This window comes from Ranitomeya imitator, chromosome 4 (genome assembly GCF_032444005.1).
Source record: "Ranitomeya imitator isolate aRanImi1 chromosome 4, aRanImi1.pri, whole genome shotgun sequence".
NCBI classification, from domain to species: Eukaryota; Metazoa; Chordata; class Amphibia; order Anura; family Dendrobatidae; genus Ranitomeya; species Ranitomeya imitator.
This window is the reverse complement of record NC_091285.1, coordinates 504,371,198-504,395,732: the sequence shown is the minus strand read 5'-3', so window position 1 is coordinate 504,395,732 and position 24,535 is coordinate 504,371,198. Positions and strand designations below refer to the sequence as shown.

The window sequence follows — 24,535 nt, the reverse complement described above, 5'->3', positions numbered from 1 at the left end:
CTGCAAATATTCAAGAACCAAGAAATGTGGTCACGTTGGCTCTTCAGATAGAGCCGTGCATATCTCCCATCATTATGTATTGCAGTCAGAGGGGATATAACTCAGGGGCATTAATAAGCAAGTTGTCATTCATAAAGCTTTAATATAAAATATTCCACAGCTCAGATAAAGAACATGTCACTCAACCGCAAGCAGTCACTTTAATTACAGAAACATGCAAGTATCGTATAATTATAGTATATTATATTACAGAAAAAGGCTGGATACTACTATAGAGAAAGCCTTGACTACTACTATACGTGTCATTATGATGAGAATATTTCTGGGACTGAAATTGGTTAAATATGCCTGGATAAATTATACCGTCGCTGCTGACTGATGACGCAGCGCAGGCGCACGCATAGATTTAACCTTTCACAGAATAAGGTATTCCAGATGTGATAAAATGGAAAATGATTTGATTTCAGCCTTTACATCACAAACAAATACAATTAGTAATATGAGGATGTAGAATTTTTATTTTAGTCTACATACAAAATATGGGACTACTAACTATGAGAAAAGTTATTATATCTCTCTAATTTATCCCATAGTAGATGTGAATTATATTTGAAGTTTGAACTTATTAATTAATATCTGTCACCAGGTTTCCCCAATGTAAAGGACGGCCACCACCTTTAATTTCTCTTATACAGTATTCTAGTAAGCTGTTTGTAAGTGCCCCATCCCCTCTGCAGAGGACAAAAGTACCAATAATTATACTTCCATATGGCACGTATCGGTCCAATTGGCGTCGCAGGTCTTGGTCCAGTGCCGCCTTTTTCATCGCAGTCACGATCCTCCTGCTTGCTTCTTATGGATCACACGTCCTACCTCATCCACACAGTGTCCCCCAATTGCGCTCCTGCGCATGCGCACTTCACTTTGTCCTGCTTTACAGTACTTTGCTCTGCCCTCCGCAGAGCAGCGAGCAGCGCACCTGCGCCGGAGCGCGATTGGAGGACACTATGTGGATGATGTAGGACGTGTCATCCATTATGAAGCGAGCAGGAGGATGGTGACTGTGATGACAGAAGCAGTGTTGGATCAAGACCTGTGACGCCCATCAGACAGGACTGTGCCCTGTGGGGGAATAATAAACTGCATTTTATTGCTATACAGTAAGGATAGGGGCTTACATACAGCTTACTAGACTGCTGTAAAAAAGGCCTTAAAGGTTGTGGCTGTACTTTATATTGGGAAAACCTTTAAAGGGAACCTGTCACCAGAAATAAAGCTGTTAACCTGCAGATAACAACGTTATTATGCTGTCCGGCGCCTGCACATAGACGAATGCAGCGGGGAGAAAATTATCTTTATTCTCCCCGCCAGCACTCAGTATTCAGTCATGGAGGCAAGGGCGGTGCCGGTTCAGTCACCGCTCTGAGAACGCTGTAACTGCGCCCTTGGCCCTTACTGACACTGGCTCTACATTGGGGCCGGCTGTCAGTCAATGCCAGGGATGCGGTTACAACAGCCGCACTGTATACTGAGAGAGGTGACTGAACCGGTTCCCCTACCTCGAGACTGAATACTGATGCTGGTGGTGGGAGAATAAAGATCATTTTCTCCCCACTGGACAGCATCATAATTCTGTTGACCTGCAGATTAACAGCATTATTTCTGGTGACAGGTTCCCTTTAAGAGCTCTTATATAGCAATATACTCCTCCATACTTGGAACAAAAGTACAGAGAACTAATTTCAGGGTGACACCATGCTTTCCCTAAAAGGGATGAGAAGAAAGGAAAAATGTAGTGGTAAGGAAATGGCGTGAGTTCCTGTACAATGATGGTGGTGACATGAATCCTCACCAGGAAAAGGGTTCTGTTTTCTCTTGGTTTCCTCGATCTCCCCAAAAATCACAAATATACACCAAATGCAGATAATTATTACATTCTACCATTTTCTTATTACATAGTTGTGGAATTAGAGGCATTTTCTTTTACAGAGAAATAAATCTCTTCTCATTGTACAATTTACGACCAAAAGATACTGTACTACCTATAGAAGGGAGAACATATAGTAATGACATATATAGCCAAAAGTGCTAGAGCGGGGGGCAACCATCAGCCAGCAGGCATTTCGGAGAACGGATCCCTAGAGTAGTACCTTGTATGATACAACATTTTATTAGTAAAATCCCCATGACTGCGGCATATAGATATACGACATATAACGTCGATAAAACGTACCAATGATTTGCCGGCGTTCATTACACTGACCTGGTGATTTCGCATATGAAGCATGGAAACAAGAGAAGTTGATCAGAGCATAAGAAGCCAGGAAGAAGTTGGAGATGATGGGTGCGATGGTATTCAGTTCAGCTGTATGAGGGAAACAAAATCTTACAAAGCGATGTCTCAATGTTCATCTTACTGTTCGATATCTCATTTTACTTTTTTCTTTACTTTTTAGTAAACCAGTTGATACATTTTGACCTTATTATCTAATAATAAATGTAAATTGATGCATAGCACAAAGGAGTTCTCTTAATCGGTGATGAAAAAGCCGAACTAAACAAACCCTTTGAAAGTTTCCTTGCCCTAATTCTGGTGACCCTGAAGCACTGATTCAAGACCAATCCAGACCTACAAATCATTTTCCATGGAGGATGGATGAGTAAACTGACTCCCACTCTCTAACTCACACAATGTCTATGAATGTATTTATCCTCTGTTCACACTAGCATCATGACTTCTGTTTAAAACAAAGCCAATATACACAATCTGTATTCACAGGGATACTGGAAAATTCCATCCATGTGAATTAAGTTTTGGGATACCAACACTTTACACCTAAACAGCCTTTATGACGTTATGACGTCCTATTGTAAATCCAAAGGCACTAGTGCGGAATTGGTCTCCACTTTGCATCTAGAACAGCTATCACTCTTCTAAGAATGCTTTATATAAGATATTGGAGTGTGTTTGTGGGAATTTTTAGCCCATTCAGTGAGAAGAGCATTTGTGATATCATACATTAATATTGGATGAGAGGGCCTGGCTTCCAATCTTCATTATAGTTCATCACAAAGGTGTTCAATGGGGTTGAGGTCACAGCTCTGTGCGGCCAGTCAAGTTCTCCCACACCAAACTTCTCCAACCATGCCTTTTTGGACCTTGCTTCGTGCCCAGTCATGCTGGACCAAAAGGTTCCAACAATTGTCCAAATTGTCTTGGTATGTTGAAACATTAACATTTCCCATCACTAAGTGGACTACGCCAACCCCTAAAAAACAACTCCATAGTATTATCCCTCAGCCACCAAACCTTACAGTTGTCACAATGCAGTCAGGGAGATAACTTTCTCCTGGCAATTGTAAATACCCAGATTCGTACACCAGACTGGTTTTAGAAGAGTGATTCTTCACTCCATATAACATTACTCCGGAGTCCAGTGGTGATGAGCTACACACCACTTCATGAGACATTTCATGTTGTGCTTGGTGATGTAAGGCCTTCATGCTACTGCTCAGTCATTGAAACCAATATCATGATGCTCCTAGGGTGCTGTTTTTGTGCGGATGTTAATGGTATTCATTTCTAAATGCATGGATACCTGTATCCCACACAAAGATCAGTATCTTATTTATCACTATCAAACCAGGAAAGCTACAGTGGGTACAGAAAGTATTCATACCCCTTTTAATTTTTTAACTCTTGGTTTCATTGCAGCCATTTGGTAAATTCAAAAAAAGTTCATTTTTTCACATTAATGTACACTCTGTACCCCACCTTGACTGAAAAGAACAGAAATGTAGAAATTATTCCAAATTTAATAAAAAGAAAAACTGAAATATCACATGGTCATAAGTATTCAGACCCTTTGCTCAGACACTCATATTTAGGCCACATGCTGTTCATTTCCTTGTTATCCTCTTTGAGATGGTTCTACTCCTTCATTGGAGTCCAGCTGTTTTAATTAAACTGATAGGACTTGATTTGGAAAGGCACACACCTGACTATACAAGACCTCACAGCTCATGTCAGACCAAATGAGAATCATGAGGTCAAAGGAACTGGCCAAGGAGTTCAGAGACAGAATTGTGGCAAGGCACAGATCTGGCCAAGGTTACAACAGAATTTCTGCAGTAATCAAGGTTTCCAAGAGCACAGTGGCCTCCATAATCCTTAAATGGAAGAAGTTTGGGACAACCAGACATCTTCCTAGACCTGGCCGTCCAGCCAAACTGAGCAATCATGGGAGAAGAACCTTGGTGATAGAGGTAAAGAAGAATCTCAAGATCACTGTGGCTGAGCTCCAGAGATGCAGTACGGAGGTGGGAGAAAGTTCCACAAAGTCAACTATCACTGCAACCCTCCACCAGTCAGGCCTTTATGGCATAGTGGCCCGACTGAAGTCTCTTCTCAGTGCAAGACATATGAAAGCCCGCATAGAGGTTGCTAAAAAAAACACATGAAGGACTCCCAAACTATGAGAAATAAGATTCTCAGGTCTGATGAGATGAAAGATAGACCTTTTTGGTGATAATTCTAAGCTGTATTTGTGGCGAAAACCAGGCACTGTTCATCACCTGCCCAATACAATCCCAACAGTGAAACATGGTGGTGGCAGCATCTGCAGGGACAGGACGACTGGTTGTCATTAAAGGAAACATGAATGCGGTCAAGTACAGAGATATCCTGAATGAAAACCTCTTCCAGAGTGCTCTGGACCTCAGACTTGGCCGAAGGTTCACCTTCCAACAAGACAATGACCCTAAGCACACAGCTAAAATAGCAAAGGAGTGGCTTCAGAACAACTCTGTGACCATTCTTGCCTGGCCTAGTCAGAGCCCTGACCTAAACCCAATTGAGCATCTCTGGAGAGACCTGAAAATGGCTGTCCACCAACGTTCACCATCCAACCTGTCCGAACTGGAGAGGATCTGCAAGGAGGAATGGCAGAGAATCCCCAAATCCAGGTGGGAAAAAAACTTGTTGCATCATTCCCAAGAAGACTCATGGCTATACTAGCTCAAAAGGGTGCTTCTACTCAATACTGAGCAAAGGGACTGAATACTTATGACCATGTGATATTTCAGTTTTTGTTTTTTAATAAACTTGCAAAAATTACTACATTTCTGTTTTTTTTACAGTCAAGATGGGGTGCAGAGTGTACAGTAATGAGAAAAAAAATGAACTTTTTTGAATTTACCAAATGGCTGCAATGAAACAAAGAGTGAAAAATTTAAAAGGGTCTGAATACTTTCCGTACCCACTGTATGTCACTACACATTACATTTTTCATTTTAAGGGTTCGTGCATTTGACCGATTATCTCATACAAGAGCTTTTTGTGGTCTTTCTGGTTAGCATTCGTACCAAGGATATTCTATGGGGTTGTGCACATGTCCGATTTTTTTCCTCAGACTGAGCGGCCCACAGAAAAAAAATCGTAGACATGTCCAATTTTAATCTGACATTTTTGATCAAAATCCGCATTGCAAGTCTGAGTCCTTAAAAAAAAATTGGATCTCACTCGGATGACACCCAAGTGCGGTCCGTTTTTCATGTACTGTTAGAATGGAGAAGGTGGAGAAAGGTTTTTTTTTCTCTACACGTCTGAGAAAAACTGATGAGGCTCTGATCAAAATCTCATCATAATAATTAAACAATTTTACTCTGATGTGGAGAAAACGGCCGTGTGTACCTGCCCTAAGATTAATTCACATTTATTTACAAAATGCAATTTGCTTTTTGGATATAAAATTAAGCGTTAAAAAGACAGATTTCTCACTGATGAATATATTGTCCTGTGGGTTCCAAAATGGCTACAATATATAGAACGACATAAAAGGCAAAAATTACTAACCGATCAGGATAAAGGCCATTGCGATGATAAATGTAAGAACGTATCCTCTGATTGGTTCGTTGTTTTTTCCATGTCCTTTGGCAAAAAAGTGAAGTGCTTTGTAAATGTTATCCTTGCAGAGCGCCTGTAGGGAAATCAATATACGCTCACTTAACTTATTTCAGTGTAATAAAAATGTTCCCATCCACTACATGACCCGTCATCACTGGGATGATTCACGGTCTTGTACTGATCACAGAAAGCTGCCATCATAGGTTGCATTAAATTTTATGGGTACAGACATACCTTATTTAACCAGATAATCATTAACACTGACCCTTTTGAGGACACGAGTATAAAATTGTTAATATCTCATGGAATTTGAAAGGACTTTAGTGCTGTTGATTGTACAACAAGTGGCTCTCTCAGGCATAAAAACTAACTAATATTACATGCTATTAACCCATCACCTGAACGCTCCATTCCTGAACATTAAGGTCAAAATGTTCTGCGTCTACATGGAAACTAGTGAAGGCTTGCATCGGTGCAGATGCTAATTACTGGCCGACAGATTGTCTTTAATGACTGTGTGAAATGAAATAATAATGTACAAATCCTATAGAGTAAATGAAATGTATTCTGGCAATGACCTCCAATTGTACTTTTCTTTATGTCTCCCAGTTCAGACATACATATATAATGTGTTTTATCTATACTGTAAAAGGGTCCAATTACTATTACTATTTGCCATAAAGAAATGCTTCTTTTGCAAGTAAATAAGTAAATCAGCTATAAAATTTTATTATATATTGAAGTCTCTGGCACAAAACTAGAAGATAATCTGAAATGTCACAAGTCCAGAAGTGAAGACTTAGCAGCGTTAGCCAATTATGAGAGGGTAGAGAGTTGTACATTTTATATTAGCATCTTATTTTAGTCGTCATCCTGTGTGCATGTTTTATGTCATTTTATATAACCTCCCAATAAACTAGAATATTGTCTTACGAATAAATGGCTAATAAGGACCTTACCGTATATATATACAGTGGGGCAAAAAAGTATTTAGTCAGTCAGCAATAGTGCAAGTTCCACCACTTAAAAAGATGAGAGGCGTCTGTAATTTACATCATAGGTAGACCTCAACTATGGGAGACAAACTGAGAAAAAAAAATCCAGAAAATCACATTGTCTGTTTTTTTAACATTTTATTTGCATATTATGGTGGAAAATAAGTATTTGGTCAGAAACAAAATTTCATCTCAATACTTTGTAATATTTCCTTTGTTGGCAATGACAGAGGTCAAATGTTTTCTGTAAGTCTTCACAAGGCTGCCACACACTGTTGTTGGTATGTTGGCCCATTCCTCCATGCAGATCTCCTCTAAAGCAGTGATGTTTTTGGCTTTTCACTTGGCAACATGGACTTTCAACTCCCTCCAAAGGTTTTCTATAGGGTTGAGATCTGGAGACTGGCTAGGCCACTCCAGGACCTTGAAATGCTTCTTACGAAGCCACTCCTTCATTGCCCTGGCGGTGTGCTTTGGATCATTGTCATGTTGAAAGACCCAGCCACGTTTCATCTTCAATGCCCTTGCTGATGGAAGGAGGTTTGCACTCAAAATCTCACGATACATGGCCCCATTCATTCTTTCATGTACCCGGATCAGTCGTCCTGGCCCCTTTGCAGAGAAACAGCCCCAAAGCATGATGTTTCCACCACCATGCTTTACAGTAGGTATGGTGTTTGATGGATGCAACTCAGTATTCTTTTTCCTCCAAACACGACAAGTTGTGTTTCTACCAAACAGTTCCAGTTTGGTTTCATCAGACCATAGGACATTCTCCCAAAACTCCTCTGGATCATCGAAATGCTCTCTAGCAAACTTCAGACGGGCCCGGACATGTACTGGCTTAAACAGTGGGACACGTCTGGCACTGCAGGATCTGAGTCCATGGTGGCGTAGTGTGTTACTTATGGTAGGCCTTGTTACATTGGTCCCAGCTCTCTGCAGTTCATTCACTATGTCCCCCCGCGTGGTTCTGGGATTTTTGCTCACCGTTCTTGTGATCATTCTGACCCCAAGGGGTGGGATTTTGCGTGGAGCCCCAGATCGAGGGAGATTATCAGTGGTCTTGTATGTCTTCCATTTTCTAATTATTGCTCCCACTGTTGATTTCTTCACTCCAAGCTGGTTGGCTATTGCAGATTCAGTCTTCCCAGCCTGGTGCAGGGCTACAATTTTGTTTCTGGTGTCCTTTGACAGCTCTTTGGTCTTCACCATAGTGGAGTTTGGAGTCAGACTGTTTGAGGGTGTGCACAGGTGTCTTTTTATACTGATAACAAGTTTAAACAGGTGCCATTACTACAGGTAATGAGTGGAGGAAAGAGGAGACTCTTAAAGAAGAAGTTACAGGTTGTGAGAGCCAGAAATCTTGATTGTTTGTTTCTGACCAAATACTTATTTTCCACCATAATATGCAAATAAAATGTTAAAAAAACAGACAATGTGATTTTCTGGATTTTTTTTTCTCAGTTTGTCTCCCATAGTTGAGGTCTACCTATGATGTAAATTACAGACGCCTCTCATCTTTTTAAGTGGTGGAACTTGCACTATTGCTGACTGACTAAATACTTTTTTGCCCCACTGTATATATATATATATATATATATATATATATATATATATACTGGATGTCCTCATATGAACTCGAGCCTGGGAACTTTTCAGAATATTTTCCCAGGCTCGAGTTCATATGAGGACATCCAGCAGAGGGCGCATCACCGCAACTCGAGGTAACTACAGGTCATTCACCTACATTCCATTCATTCTCCGGGATTTTACAGGCAGGGGCGGCTGCATTAGTAGGCTTCTGCTTGTAAAATAAGTTAACCCTTTCAGATGGATTTACAGCGTGGGACGAGACTGATCATCGGAAGGTAAGATGGGAGGTAAGAACATTTCTAAAGCAATCCACAGCGAGGAGATTGGAACAAAACAAAATCCTCTAAACTGCATGCTCGCAAACGCCAGAAGCCTGACAAACAAGATGGAAGAACTAGAAGCAGAAATATCTACAGGTAACTTTGACATAGTGGGAATAACCGAGACATGGTTAGATGAAAGCTATGACTGGGCAGTTAACTTACAGGGTTACAGTCTGTTTAGAAAGGATCGTAAAAATCGGAGAGGAGGAGGGGTTTGTCTCTATGTAAAGTCTTGTCTAAAGTCCACTTTAAGGGAGGATATTAGCGAAGGAAATGAGGATGTCGAGTCCATATGGGTCGAAATTCATGGAGGGAAAAATGGTAACAAAATTCTCATTGGGGTCTGTTACAAACCCCCAAATATAACAGAAACCATGGAAAGTCTACTTCTAAAGCAGATAGATGAAGCTGCAACCCATAATGAGGTCCTGGTTATGGGGGACTTTAACTACCCGGATATTAACTGGGAAAGTGAAACCTGTGAAACCCATAAAGGCAACAGGTTTCTGCTAATAACCAAGAAAAATTATCTTTCACAATTGGTGCAGAATCCAACCAGAGGAGCAGCACTTTTAGACCTAATACTATCTAATAGACCTGACAGAATAACAAATCTGCAGGTGGTTGGGCATCTAGGAAATAGCGACCACAATATTGTACAGTTTCACCTGTCTTTCACTAGGGGGACTTGTCAGGGAGTCACAAAAACACTGAACTTTAGGAAGGCAAAGTTTGACCAGCTTAGAGATGCCCTTAATCTGGTAGACTGGGACAATATCCTCAGAATTAAGAATACAGATAATAAATGGGAAATGTTTAAGAACATCCTAAATGGGCAGTGTAAGCGGTTTATACCTTGTGGGAATAAAAGGACTAGAAATAGGAAAAACCCAATGTGGCTAAACAAAGAAGTAAGACAGGCAATTAACAGTAAAAAGAAAGCATTTGCACTACTAAAGCAGGATGGCACCATTGAAGCTCTAAAAAACTATAGGGAGAAAAATACTTTATCTAAAAAACTAATTAAAGCTGCCAAAAAGGAAACAGAGAAGCACATTGCTAAGGAGAGTAAAACTAATCCCAAACTGTTCTTCAACTATATCAATAGTAAAAGAATAAAAACTGAAAATGTAGGCCCCTTAAAAAATAGTGAGGAAAGAATGGTTGTAGATGACGAGGAAAAAGCTAACATATTAAACACCTTCTTCTCCACGGTATTCACGGTGGAAAATGAAATGCTAGGTGAAATCCCAAGAAACAATGAAAACCCTATATTAAGGGTCACCAATCTAACCCAAGAAGAGGTGCGAAATCGGCTAAATAAGATTAAAATAGATAAATCTCCGGGTCCGGATGGCATACACCCACGAGTACTAAGGGAACTAAGTAATGTAATAGATAAACCATTATTTCTTATTTTTAGGGACTCTATATCGACAGGATCTGTTCCGCAGGACTGGCGCATAGCAAATGTGGTGCCAATATTCAAAAAGGGCTCTAAAAGTGAACCTGGAAATTATAGGCCAGTAAGTCTAACCTCTATTGTTGGTAAAATATTTGAAGGGTTTCTGAGGGATGTTATTCTGGATTATCTCAATGAGAATAACTGTTTAACTCCATATCAGCATGGGTTTATGAGAAATTGCTCCTGTCAAACCAATCTAATCAGTTTTTATGAAGAGGTAAGCTATAGGCTGGACCACGGTGAGTCATTGGACGTGGTATATCTCGATTTTTCCAAAGCGTTTGATACCGTGCCGCACAAGAGGTTGGTACACAAAATGAGAATGCTTGGTCTGGGGGAAAATGTGTGTAAATGGGTTAGTAACTGGCTTAGTGATAGAAAGCAGAGGGTGGTTATAAATGGTATAGTCTCTAACTGGGTCGCTGTGACCAGTGGGGTACCGCAGGGGTCAGTATTGGGACCTGTTCTCTTCAACATATTCATTAATGATCTGGTAGAAGGTTTACACAGTAAAATATCGATATTTGCAGATGATACAAAACTATGTAAAGCAGTTAATACAAGAGAAGATAGTATTCTGCTACAGATGGATCTGGATAAGTTGGAAACTTGGGCTGAAAGGTGGCAGATGAGGTTTAACAATGATAAATGTAAGGTTATACACATGGGAAGAAGGAATCAATATCACCATTACACACTGAATGGGAAACCACTGGGTAAATCTGACAGGGAGAAGGACTTGGGGATCCTAGTTAATGATAAACTTACCTGGAGCAGCCAGTGCCAGGCAGCAGCTGCCAAGGCAAACAGGATCATGGGGTGCATTAAAAGAGGTCTGGATACACATGATGAGAGCATTATACTGCCTCTGTACAAATCCCTAGTTAGACCGCACATGGAGTACTGTGTCCAGTTTTGGGCACCGGTGCTCATGAAGGATATAATGGAACTAGAGAGAGTACAAAGGAGGGCAACAAAATTAATAAAGGGGATGGGAGAACTACAATACCCAGATAGATTAGCGAAATTAGGATTATTTAGTCTAGAAAAAAGACGACTGAGGGGCGATCTAATAACCATGTATAAGTATATAAGGGGACAATACAAATATCTCGCTGAGGATCTGTTTATACCAAGGAAGGTGACGGGCACAAGGGGGCATTCTTTGCGTCTGGAGGAGAGAAGGTTTTTCCACCAACATAGAAGAGGATTCTTTACTGTTAGGGCAGTGAGAATCTGGAATTGCTTGCCTGAGGAGGTGGTGATGGCGAACTCAGTCGAGGGGTTCAAGAGAGGCCTGGATGTCTTCCTGGAGCAGAACAATATTGTATCATACAATTATTAGGTTCTGTAGAAGGACGTAGATCTGGGGATTTATTATGATGGAATATAGGCTGAACTGGATGGACAAATGTCTTTTTTCGGCCTTACTAACTATGTTACTATGTTACTATGTATGTTAAGGTATGGAATATTGTTGTTTGTTTTGTTTACATTTGTTTCAGGTGACAAGGGTCTTCAGGTGGATTACCAGTATAATAAAATATTACAACAAGCTGTGTATTTATTTCATTAAAATACTTTGTAATAATGTGTGTGTTTTTTTAACCATTTCATACTATTGGATTAATAATGGATAGGTGTCATAATTGACGCCTCTCCATTATTAATCTGGCTTAATGTCACCTTACAATAGCAAGGTGGCATTAACCCTTCATTACCCCATATCCCACAGCTACACAGGAATGGGAAGAGAGTGGCCAAGTGCCAGAATAGGCGCATTTTGCAGATGTGCCTTTTCTGGGGTGGCTGGGGGCAGATGTTTTTAACCAGGGGGGGCAATAACCGTGGACCCTCTCCAGGCTATTAATATCTGTCCTCAGTCACTGGCTTTACTACTCTGGCGGAGAAAATTGTGCGGGAGCCCACGCCAATTATTTCCGCGATTTAACCCTTTATTTTGATAGCTAGAGCCACCAAATTTAACATACAGACACTTCTTCCATTACTAAAGAGAAATATGTAATAAAAGAAGGGATATGAGATGGTTTACTGTATGTAAACCTTGTCTCATATCATGTTGGGTTTCAGAAGGAGATAGGAAAAGCCGGCAATTGAATTACCGGCTTTTCTGCTAGCTAGCGCTGTATGATATCATATATATATATATATATATATATATATATATGTGTGTGTCTCACTGACATATATATATATATACAGTATATATGTTTTTACGATTATTTGAGCCCATGGATCCATTGTATGTCCGTATTGCAAGCCTGCGAGAAAATCTCGCTGTACGGATGCCATATGGATTACATACGGAGGATGCCATGCGCAAAATACGCTGACACACCCTGCCTACGGATGACATACGGATCACTATTTTGGGGACTTTTCTGCGTATTACGGCCGTAAATAACGGACCGTATTTTAATACGCTGGGTGTGACGCCGGCCTTAACATTATACTTTTCCAGAAATGTATCCAGTCGCCTCTTAAATTTTAGTAATGAATCACTCATTGCAACATCATACGGCAGAGAGTTCCATAGTCTCACTGCTCTTACAGTAAAGAAACCATGTCTGTTATTATGCTTAACCCCTTAGCGACCGCCGATACGCCTTTTAACGGCGGCCGCTAAGGGTACTTAAGCCACAGCGCCGTTAATTAACGGCGCTGTGGAAAAAGTACATAGCGCCCCCCAGAGGCCGATTTTCTCCGGGGTCTCGGCTGCCGGGGGTAGCCGAGACCCCAGAGAACATGATTCGGGTCGGTTTTCACCGACCCCGCTTTTGCGATCGCCGGTAATTAACCGTTTACCGGCGATCGCAAAAAAAAAAAAAAAAACGCGATTAGTATTGTGTTTCTCTCCCCTCTAATGTGATCGGACATTAGAGGGGAGAGAAATAGGGTCCCCCGAGCCCCCCACGGTACCTTATGTACCGGAGAAGGTGCCCCCCCGGTCCCCGACCCTCCTCCTTCCTGCCCGGGCTCCAAAATGGCGGGCGCATGTGCAGATGCGCCCGCCAAAGCCTAGCTTCCCCCGGTGTATTGGGGTCTGTTTTTACAGACCCCCTGGAGCGATCGCAGACCCCCTGGAGCGATCGCAATCCCGGGGGTCTTTACAGACCCCCGGGATTGCGATCGCTGCAAATAGTTTGTAAAAAAAAAAAATGCTTTGCATTTCTCTCCCCTCTGATGTGATCGCACATCAGAGGGGAGAGAAATAGAGCCCCCGAGCCCCCCACCATACCGCCTGCTCCTGTCCCCGGTCCTCAGTAGTGGTCCCCGGTCCTCAGTAGTGGTCCCCGGTCCCCAGCCCACTGCTCCTGGCCCCCCTTCTTCTTCTCTGCTGGAAGAAAATGGCGGGCGCATGCGCAGTGCGCCTGCCATGATCTGCCAGCAGAGACCCAGCAACCTATGAGAATTTTCTCATTGGCTGCTGGGTTTTGATTACTGTAATATGCCCAATTACAGTGATCAAAACCCCTAATATTTGATAAACATGGCAGCACTTGGGCTGTACCTTTCTCTTCTCTCCTTGTAGTTGTTCTAGGAGAGAAGAGAGAGAGACTACAGTTCAAGTGCTGCTCTGTCAGTGACAAAAAACATAATATCTGCCTCCGCCAGCATCCCATTTACCCACCCCCGTTCTCCGTAATCCCAGAGGATTATAAAAAAAAAAAAAAAAAAAAAAAAAAAAAAAAAATTATAATTTTTTTTTAAAATTTTTTTTAGGGTTAGGGTTAGGGTTAGGGTTAGGGGTAGGGTTAGGGTTAGGGTTAGGGGAGGAATTAGATAAAATGGTTCGCAGAACTTTTAGCGCGGAGCAAGCTTACAGCCTGCTTTGCTCCGGCAGCTCCGGCAGCGAAACAGATTCTGCCCCTGAAGTTGAGCAGTTTTCAGACAGTGATGACGACTCTTCCTCCACGGGATCCCCCAGCCCGGTGGTAGCGGAGTCGGTCGTCACTGCTGAAGCTTCAGAGGCAGGACCAAGTACCGCAGTCCCCCCACCGCTGTGGTATAATGACACCTCATTTTCCCCTCAAATTCCCCCTTTTTCTGCAGTCCCTGGAATAAAAGTAGATGTCGCCAATTTTACCCCCATTGATTTTTTTGAAATTTTCATTAGCCCCGAAGTCCTGCAATTAATCGTCCACCAAACTAACCTATATGCCCGGCAATATATTTCCCAAAAACCCACTGCCTTTCATTCCCGTTCCTGGATCCCCACAAATGTCCCCGAAATTAAAAAATTCTTAGGCCTCACCCTGAATATGGGTATAGTAAAAAAACCCACTCTCCGCTCTTACTGGGCAACAAAAGCTGTCCACTGCACCCCTGTATTTGCAGCCATCATGTCCCGAGCCCGTTACGAAGCCCTGATGAGATTCCTCCACTTCAGTGACAATGCCCAAGCTCTCCCAAGAACTGACCCCAACTACGATCGGCTAAATAAATTAAGACCCCTAATTTCCCTCCTAAAAACTTCCTTTCTAAATTCCTATACCCCAGAGCAAAATATGGCAGTCGACGAGTCCTTGATGAGCTACAAGGGCCGTCTTTCATTCCGCCAATTTATTCCCTCCAAGAGAGCCAAATACGGCGTAAAATTATATAAAGCTTGCGAGAGCTCATCAGGGTACACGTCCACCTTCCTAATTTACGAAGGTAGGGACCGCCAAATAAACCCCCCAAACTGCCCCCAGACAATTGGTATCCCAGGCAAAATTGTCTGGGAGCTAATGACGCCCTTTCTCAATCAAGGGTACCACGTGTACACAGATAATTATTACACGAGTATCCCCCTATACAAATCCCTCCATGCTGCAAGTACAGGGGCCTGTGGGACAGTGAGGAAAAACAGAGTGGGGTTTCCGTCACAGTTGGTGTCCAGACGTTTGGAGAGGGGGGCGTCATTTTCACTTGCAAGCGACCAACTACTTGCAGTGAAGTGGAAAGACAGGAAGGACGTCTATATGCTTTCCACACTGCATACGGACACCACTGTGACGGTCAGAGAGAGGGGTGCCACCAGGGACAAAGAAAAACCTGTCTGCGTCACAGAATATAATAGACATATGGGTGGCGTAGACCTGTCAGACCAGGTTCTGCAACCATACCTGGTCAAGAGGAAGACCAGGGCGTGGTATAAAAAGGTGGGAATCTATCTAATTCAGACTGCCACCTACAACAGTTTTGTCCTATACAAAAAATCTCAAGGACCACTAACTTTCCTGCACTTTCAGGAAAAAGTAGTAGAGAGCCTCATATTTGAGTCCATGGCACCGGGGGAAGCCTTCGACTCTGAGGATTCCCGGAGACTGTCAGAACGCCATTTTCCTCACCCTGTCCCTGTCACTCCCACCCAAAGGTATCCTCAAAAAAGGTGCCGAGTTTGCAGAAAGCATGGCAGGCGGAGTGATTCCCGATTTTATTGCCCCACATGCCCATCCCAACCAGGCCTTTGTATCTCCCCCTGTTTTGAGACCTACCACACCACCTACAATTATTAGTTTGTTTTTTTTTTTCAATCATTTTTATTTTCTGCTTAGTGGCCCCAGTAGTACAATTTGGAACAATTGATAAATATTTTAATTAGTAGATCCCATTTTACCCCATTTCACAATTAATTCCAGAATTTGATCAATCCCATACCAAACTACTATTCCAACAAATTCTCATCCACGTACCCACGTCTGTACGCTCTAGAGTGTGGACCCCACAAATGTTCTTGCAAAGTCAGGTCATCTGAAAATTCTACGACTCGATCAATCCCATACCAAACTACTATTCCAACAAATTCTCATCCACGTACCCACGTCTGTACGCTCTAGAGTGTGGACCCCACAAATGTTCTTGCAAAGTCAGGTCATCTGAAAATTCTACGACTCGATCAATCCCATACCAAACTACTATTCCAACAAATTCTCATCCACGTACCCACGTCTGTACGCTCTAGAGTGTGGACCCCACAAATGTTCTTGCAAAGTCAGGTCATCTGAAAATTCTACGACTCGATCAATCCCATACCAAACTACTATTCCAACAAATTCTCATCCACGTACCCACGTCTGTACGCTCTAGAGTGTGGACCCCACAAATGTTCTTGCAAAGTCAGTTCATCTGAAAATTCTACGACTCGATCAATCCCATACCAAACTACTATTCCAACAAATTCTCATCCACGTACCCACGTCTGTACGCTCTAGAGTGTGGACCCCACAAATGTTCTTGCAAAGTCAGGTCATCTGAAAATTCTACGACTCGATCAATCCCATACCAAACTACTATTCCAACAAATTCTCGTCCACGTACCTATGTCAATAAGCGTTAGAATGTGGACCCCAGAAATGATCTTGAAAAGTGAGATTATCTGAAAATGAATTCTAGGACTTTATTACTCAAACATTTTTGACCATTTATCTAACTTTGACTGTTTTTATAACTGTCTTGCTACACAAAACTTTGGCTTCCATTTATATTACTTATATTTATGTTGATGATACGGGCATGATCATTTTATTGTAGGATTTCTAAAAAATGAGGAAGTTCCGTACTTATACACTATGGGCTTTACTTTATGGTTCTTGCCGAACCTCTGGTACCAGACAATACTTTCTATAGAGAACTGGTTGTTTTGTGCATATAGCGGTTCTGACCTTGGCGGGTGGGAGCTTGCTATGGTGTACCACGTCTATTGGCACATTCGTCTCTCATATAGGGATTGATGGAGCTAAAAGGACGTTGTACGACCAGTCTCTGAAAGTGTCTGCCATTCTAGCCCTGATGGTGTTCTTTCATCTTTGGAACAAACTCCGCTTTGCCACATAGTTGGCTGCATTTTCCTACACATTTTGCCCTTCATTCCAGTACAGTTTATTCTTCCTGCTACAATATACGCAAATGCGGGACAACTGTTTTGTTAGCAAGACCAATTTTATAGTCAGCCATTGTGTTTTAGGAGCATGCCTCCCTCTGTGAGTAATAATTCCTGGAAGGATTTTCTTTTTTGCTCAATGTCTCTAGAAGCTTTGAATGGGTCCTGGATCTTCAATTTCAAATAAAGCCAAATTTGTCACATTGTGCCCCTTTCTGTCCAAGCCCTGCCATTTGTCCAAACAGAACTTTTTTACTACATATGGGATATTGCTGCACTCATAATAAAGTGGGTAACGAATTGTGGGGTCCACTTTTTGATGTTATTTCTGAAAAATCGAGACATTCAGGTCTAAAACAAGATTCTCGTGGAAAAAAATGAATTTTTTCAATATGACAACCTAATGTTATCAAACTCTGTGTCATACATGTGGGTTCAAATTGCTCAATATACCCCTGATTAAAATCTTTGAGGGGTGTAGTTTCCAAAACGGGGTCAGTTGTGGGGGGTTTCTGCTGTTAGGCACATCTACAAACCCAAAATGACGTCCGCTCTCACAATTAAGAGATTAAAAAGTCAAACAGCGCGCCTTCCCTTCCAAGCTCCGCAGTGCGCCCAAACAGAGGTTTACCCCCACATACGGGGTATCGACATACTCAGGACAAATTGCACAACAACTTTTGGGGTCTATTTTGTCTTGCTACCCTTGGGAAAATAAAAAATTGGGGGTGAAAAGATCATTTTTGTGAAAAAAAAATGATTTTTAATTTTTTCGGCTCTACGTTATATACTTGTGTGAAGCACTTGGGGGTTCAAAGTGTTGACCACACACCTAGATAAGTTCCTTAGGGGGTCTAGTTTCCAAAATGGTGTCACTTGTGGGGGGTTTCCACTGTTTAGGCACATCAGGGGCTCTCCAAACGCGACATGGTGTCCGATCTCAATTCCAGAGAATTCTATGTTGAAAAAGTCAAATGGCGCTCCTTCCCTTCTGAGCTCTACTGTGCACCCAAACAGAGGTTTACCCCCACATACGGGGTATCGACATACTCAGGAAAAATTGCACAACAACTTTTGGGGTCTATTTTGTCTTGCTACCCTTGGGACAATAAAAAATTGGGGGTGAAAAGATCATTTTTGTGAAAAAAAAATGATTTTTAATTTTTTCGGCTCTACGTTATAAACTTGTGTGAAGCACTTGGGGGTTCAAAGTGTTGACCACACACCTAGATAAGTTCCTTAGGGGGTCTAGTTTCCAAAATGGTGTCACTTGTGGGGGGGTTCCACTGTTTAGGCACATCAGGGGCTCTCCAAACGCGACATGGTGTCCGATCTCAATTCCAGAGAATTCTATGTTGAAAAAGTCAAATGGCGCTCCTTCCCTTCTGAGCTCTACTGTGCACCCAAACAGAGGTTTACCCCCACATACGGGGTATCGACATACTCAGGACAAATTGCACAACAACTTTTGGGGTCTATTTTGTCTTGCTACCCTTGGGAAAATAAAAAATTGGGGGTGAAAAGATCATTTTTGTGAAAAAAAAATGATTTTTAATTTTTTCGGCTCTACGTTATAAACTTGTGTGAAGCACTTGGGGGTTCAAAGTGTTGACCACACACCTAGATAAGTTCCTTAGGGGGTCTAGTTTCCAAAATGGTGTCACTTGTGGGGGGTTTCCACTGTTTAGGCACATCAGGGGCTCTCCAAACGCGACATGGTGTCCGATCTCAATTCCAGAGAATTCTATGTTGAAAAAGTCAAATGGCGCTCCTTCCCTTCTGAGCTCTACTGTGCACCCAAACAGAGGTTTACCCCCACATACGGGGTATCGACATACTCAGGACAAATTGCACAACAACTTTTGGGGTCTATTTTGTCTTGCTACCCTTGGGAAAATAAAAAATTGGGGGTGAAAAGATCATTTTTGTGAAAAAAAAATGATTTTTAATTTTTTCGGCTCTACGTTATAAACTTGTGTGAAGCACTTGGGGGTTCAAAGTGTTGACCACACACCTAGATAAGTTCCTTAGGGGGTCTAGTTTCCAAAATGGTGTCATTTGTGGGGGGTTTCCACTGTTTAGGCACATCAGGGGCTCTCCAAACGCGACATGGTGTCCGATCTCAATTCCAGGGAATTCTATGTTGAAAAAGCCAAATGGCGCTCCTTCCCTCCTGAGCTCTACTGTGCACCCAAATAGTGGTCCCTCCCCACATATGGGGTATCGGCATTCTCCGGACAAATTGCACAACAAATTATGTGGTTCATTTTCTTTTTTTACACATGTGAAAATAAAAAAAATTGATTCTGAAGTAAAATATTTGTGAAAAAAAGTAAAATGTTCATTTTTTCCTTCCACATTGCTTCAGTTCCTGTGCAGCAACTGAAGGGTTAATAAACTTCTTGAATGTGGTTTTGCGCACCTTGAGGGGTGCAGTTTTTAGAATGGTGTCAATTTTGGGCATTTTCTGCTACATAGACCCCTCAAACTGACTTCAAATGTGAGGTGGTCCCTAAAAAAAATGGTTTTGTAAATTTTGCTGTAAAAATAAGAAATTGCTGGTCAAATTTTAACCCTTATAACTCCCTAATAATTTTTTTTTTTTCCAAAATTGTGCTGATGTAAAGTAGACATATGGGAAATGTTATTTATTGACCATTTTGTGTGACATATCTCTCTGATGTAAGGGCATAAAAATTCAAAGTTTGAAAATTGCAAAATTTTCAAAATTTTCGCCATATTTCCGTTTTTTTAATAAATAAACGCAAGTAATATCGAAGAAATGTTACCACTAACATGAAGTGCAATATGTCACGAAAAAACAATCTCAGAATCAGCGGGATCCGTTGAAGCGTTCCAGAGTTATAACCTCATAAAGTGACAGTGGTCAGAATTGTAAAAATTGGCCTGGTCATTAAGTACCAAATTGGCTCTGTCACTAAGGGGTTAAACCTTTTTTCCTCCAGACGTAGAGGATGCCCCCTTGTGCGTGTCTCAGGTCTATGATTAAAAAGATCGTCAGAAAGGTCTTTGTACTGTCCCCTCATATATTTATACATTAAAATAAGATCACCCCTTAGCCTTAGTTTTTCCAAACTAAATAGCCCCAAGTGTAATAACCTATCTTGGTATTGCAGACCCCCCAGTCCTCTAATACCTTGGTCGCTCTTCTCTGCACCCACTCTAGTTCAGCTATGTCTTTCTTATACACTGGAGACCAGAACTGTGCACAGTATTCTAAGTGTGGTCGAACTAGTGACTTGTATAGAGTTAAAATTATGTTCTCCTCATGAGCATCTATGCCTCTTAATGCATCCCATTATTTTATTTGCCTTTGTAGCAGTCACCTGACACTGGCCACTGAATATGAGTTTGTCATCCACCCATACACCCAGGTCTTTTTCATTGACGGTTTTGCCCAGAGTTTTAGAATTAAGCACATAGTTACCGAATATACTCGAGTATAAGCCGAGATTTTCAGCCCAAATTTTTGGGCTGAAAGTGTCCCTCTCGGCTTATACTCGAGTCAAGGTGGGTGGCAGGGTCGGCGGGTGAGGGGCTGAGGGCGCTGAGGTATACTTACCTAGTCCCAGCGATCCTCGTGCTGTCCCTTCCGTCCCACGGTCTTCTGTGCTGCAGCTTCTTCCCCTCTTCAGCGGTCACGTGGGACCGCTCATTAGAGAAATGAATAGGCGGCTCCACCTCCAATAGGGGTGGAGCCGCCTATTCATTTCTCTAATCAGCGGTAATGGTGACCGCTGATAGAGAAAGAAGCTGCGGCACCGAAGACAGCTGTGACAGGCGGGGACAGCGTGAGGATCGCTGGGACTAGGTAAGTATGTCATATTCACCTGTCCGCGTTCCAGCCGCCGGGCGCCGCTCCATCTTCCCAGCGTCTCCGCTCTGACTGTGCAGGTCAGAGGGCGCGATGATGAATATAGTGTGCGCGGCGCCCTCTGCCTGATCAGTCAGTGCAGAGACACCGGGAAGATGGAGGCGCCGGGACCGGACGCTGGGAGCTGCAAGCAAGAGAGGTGAGTATGGCTTTTTTTTTTTTTTTATTGCAGCAGCAGCGGCCATGGCACAGATTTATGTGGAGCATCTATGGGGATATATGAACGCTGCAGAGCACTATATGGGGCACAGCTATGGGGAGATATGAACGCTGCAGAGCACTATATGGGGCACAGCTATGGGGAGATATGAACGCTGCAGAGCACTGTATGGGGCACAGCTATGGGGAGATATGAACGCTGCAGAGCACTGTATGGGGCACAGCTACGGGGAGATATGAACGCTGCAGAGCACTGCATGGGGCACAGCTATGGGGAAATATGAATGCTGCAGAGCACTATATGGGGCACAGCTATGGGGAGATATGAACGCTGCAGAGCACTGTATGGGGCACAGCTATGGGGAGATATGAACGCTGCAGAGCACTGTATGGGGCACAGCTATGGGGAAATATGAACGCTGCAGAGCACTATATGGGGCACAGCTATGGGGAGATATGAACGCTGCAGAGCCCTGTATGGGGCACAGCTATGGGGAGATATGAACGCTGCAGAGCACTATATGGGGCACAGCTATGGGGAGATATGAACGCTGCAGAGCACTGTATGGGGCACAGCTATGGGGAGATATGAACGCTGCAGAGCACTGTATGGGGCACAGCTATGGGGAGATATGAACGCTGCAGAGCACTGTATGGGGCACAGCTATAGGGAGATATGAACGCTGCAGAGCACTATATGGCACAGCTATGGGGGAATATGAACAGTGCAGAGCACTATATGGGGCACAGCTATGGGGAGATATGAACGGCGCAGAGCACTATATGGCACAGCTATGGGGAAATAATGATCTATTTTTATTTTTGAAATTCACCGGTAGCTGCTGCATTTCCACCCTAGGCTTATACTCGAGTCAATAGGTTTTCCCAGTTTTTTGTGGCAAAATTAGGGGGGGTCGGCTTATACTTGGGTCGGCTTATACTCGAGTATATACGGTATACATCTTATTACTTCTACCCAAGTGCATGACCTTACATTTATCCCCATTAAAGCTCATTTGCCATTTATCAGCCCAAGCTTCTAGTTTACATAAATCATCCTGTAATATAAAATTGTCCTCCTCTGTATTGATTACCCTGCAGAGTTTAGTGTCATCTGCAAATATTGAAATTCTGCTCTGTATGCCCCCTACAAGGTCATCAATAAATATGTTAAAAAGAAGAGGGCCCAATACTGACCCCTGTGGTACCCCACTGCTAGCCGCGACCCAGTCCGAGTGTGCGCCAGTAATAACCACCCTTTGTTTCCTATCCCTGAGCCAGCTCTTAACCCACTTACCAATATTTTCCCCTATCCCCATTATTCTCATTTTATGTATCAACCTTTTGTGTGGCACCGTACCAAAAGCTTTTGAAAAGTCCATATACGCTATGTCCACTGTGTTCCCTTAGTCCAGTCCGGAACTTACCTCTTCATAGAAGCTGATCAGATTCGTCTGACATGAACGGTCCCTAGTAAACCCGTGCTGATACTGGGTCATGAGGTTATTCCTCTTCAGATACTCCTGTATAGTATCTCTGAGAATACCCTCCAGGGCCTTATCCTTTAAACCTGCTTGTAAATACTGTACAGACTGCCATTCGCTAAGTAAAAGTTTGGTTTTTATTAACCACATGTTTCCTGGATTGTTTGCTGCCCTGGTTCCAGAAGAGGGATTCCTGGAGTCAGAAGAAGCCTGCCGGCGAGAAGTAGGTCGGAAGCACCACATGCACAGCAGCATACCAGGACTGAGACCCTTGTCTGTAGGATGCCAGAGCGAGAGGGAACCAGAGCTGGTCCACGACTACCTCGCTTGGGCATCTTAAATATGCATCATGCCGCAAGATCACATTGTGCCAGGCCTGCTAATCGCAAGCAGCACCAGGCATGGTAGCAGAAAGGAGGGGGATTGCAATGTTCTGTTCCAGGAAATGCTGGCCAGTTCTGTGGCCATTGGTGCACTAGGGTCCTACACATCTTTTTGCTTTACTCTACACTGTATTTATATAGTATATGGATATACTGTAGATATGCACAGAGATAGTGAGAATATTTGTCATGTAAAGTATTCCTCTACTTTTATTGTCAGTTATTATTATTATTTATTGTTATAGCGCCATTTATTCCATGGCGCTTTATTATGATATTGTATTTTGAGAAGTGCCCAAATATAATAATATACCCATTTGTGAATATTTCCCTTTAGGAGTAGGACAAACTCTGGAATAGTGGAAAGAGAACAGAAGAGTTGCAGTGGAGCACTCGATGGTAATCTCTGTAGAACATGGTTGACAACTTGCCTCTGATTTCTTTCTGGACAACTTATTAAAAAAATCACAGACAGGCAACTTTTTTTGTGGGCACATCAGAAATCCATAACAAATCTTTATCATTATTACAGTATATTTAAATGATGCAAATCAAGAGCCCATCATTTTGATTTATGAAAATGGCAGTATTCACTGGGAACTGTAAAATGTTCACAATTACAGTAATCTACACAAGCTTCTCCAGTATCAAAAACGTCATAGATGCATAATTTTTTTATGGAAAATTGAAAAATGTTTTCACAGAGATTCCTCTATGGTTGACAACCCTGCTACGAAGTCAGCAAAATTTAGATTCTTATTACCCAGAATTGTGGCCTGGTCAACAGTTGGTGGTGTATATACAGTATATATTTATAATATGTGTATAACAGAATAACTATAATAATAACACTTAGAACATAATAAAATAAAGGCACATCTGCTGTACCTGAAATACTTTGGGTGCACTGACAAGCGATGCCAGAGCCGAGGACAGGGTGGCTGAGAAAATCCCGGCAATGATCAGAGGCCCAAATCCCGACACCATACTCATCACCTACAATAAATGAAAAACAATCCTGTAAACTATGAGACGTGACAATTGTGTGTCACTATAAAATGTCACATATGAAGAGAAAAGAACCCTGCCAGGAACACAGAGTATAATAGATATACCAGAAAAGGTCACAGAACAATTACATTTGACATTTTTTGTTCTCTTCTTGTTTCATAATTTAAGTGTTAACTCTTACACTACTGGAGAGACTTTATGCTGTATGATATTGCAATTACACTATGTGCAGAATTATTAGGCAAGTTGTATTTTAGAGGATTATTTATATTATTGATCAACAACTATGTTCTCAATCAACCCAAAAGACTCATAACTATCAAAGCTTAATATTTTTGGAAGTTGGAGTGGGTTATTTTTAGATTTGGCTATCTTAGGAGGATATCTGCTGGTGCAGGTAACTATTACTGTGCAGAATTATTAGGCAACTTAA

The 24,535-nt window shown here is 42.2% G+C and overlaps 1 protein-coding gene across 2 annotated transcripts in view; it reads right to left on the bottom strand.

Annotated features, from left to right (window-relative positions):
• The window catches only part of SLC12A1 (solute carrier family 12 member 1), a 186,643-nt gene that overhangs the window by 87,501 nt on the left and 74,607 nt on the right, over positions 1-24,535 (bottom strand). For both annotated transcript variants that reach the window (XM_069766023.1, XM_069766024.1), the window contains exons 12-14: positions 23,980-24,087; positions 5,855-5,978; positions 2,264-2,365 (exon numbers count right to left, since the gene is read on the bottom strand). In XM_069766023.1, the coding sequence (XP_069622124.1) occupies positions 2,264-2,365; positions 5,855-5,978; positions 23,980-24,087 (334 nt within the window). The remainder of the gene's footprint in view (positions 1-2,263; positions 2,366-5,854; positions 5,979-23,979; positions 24,088-24,535) is intronic.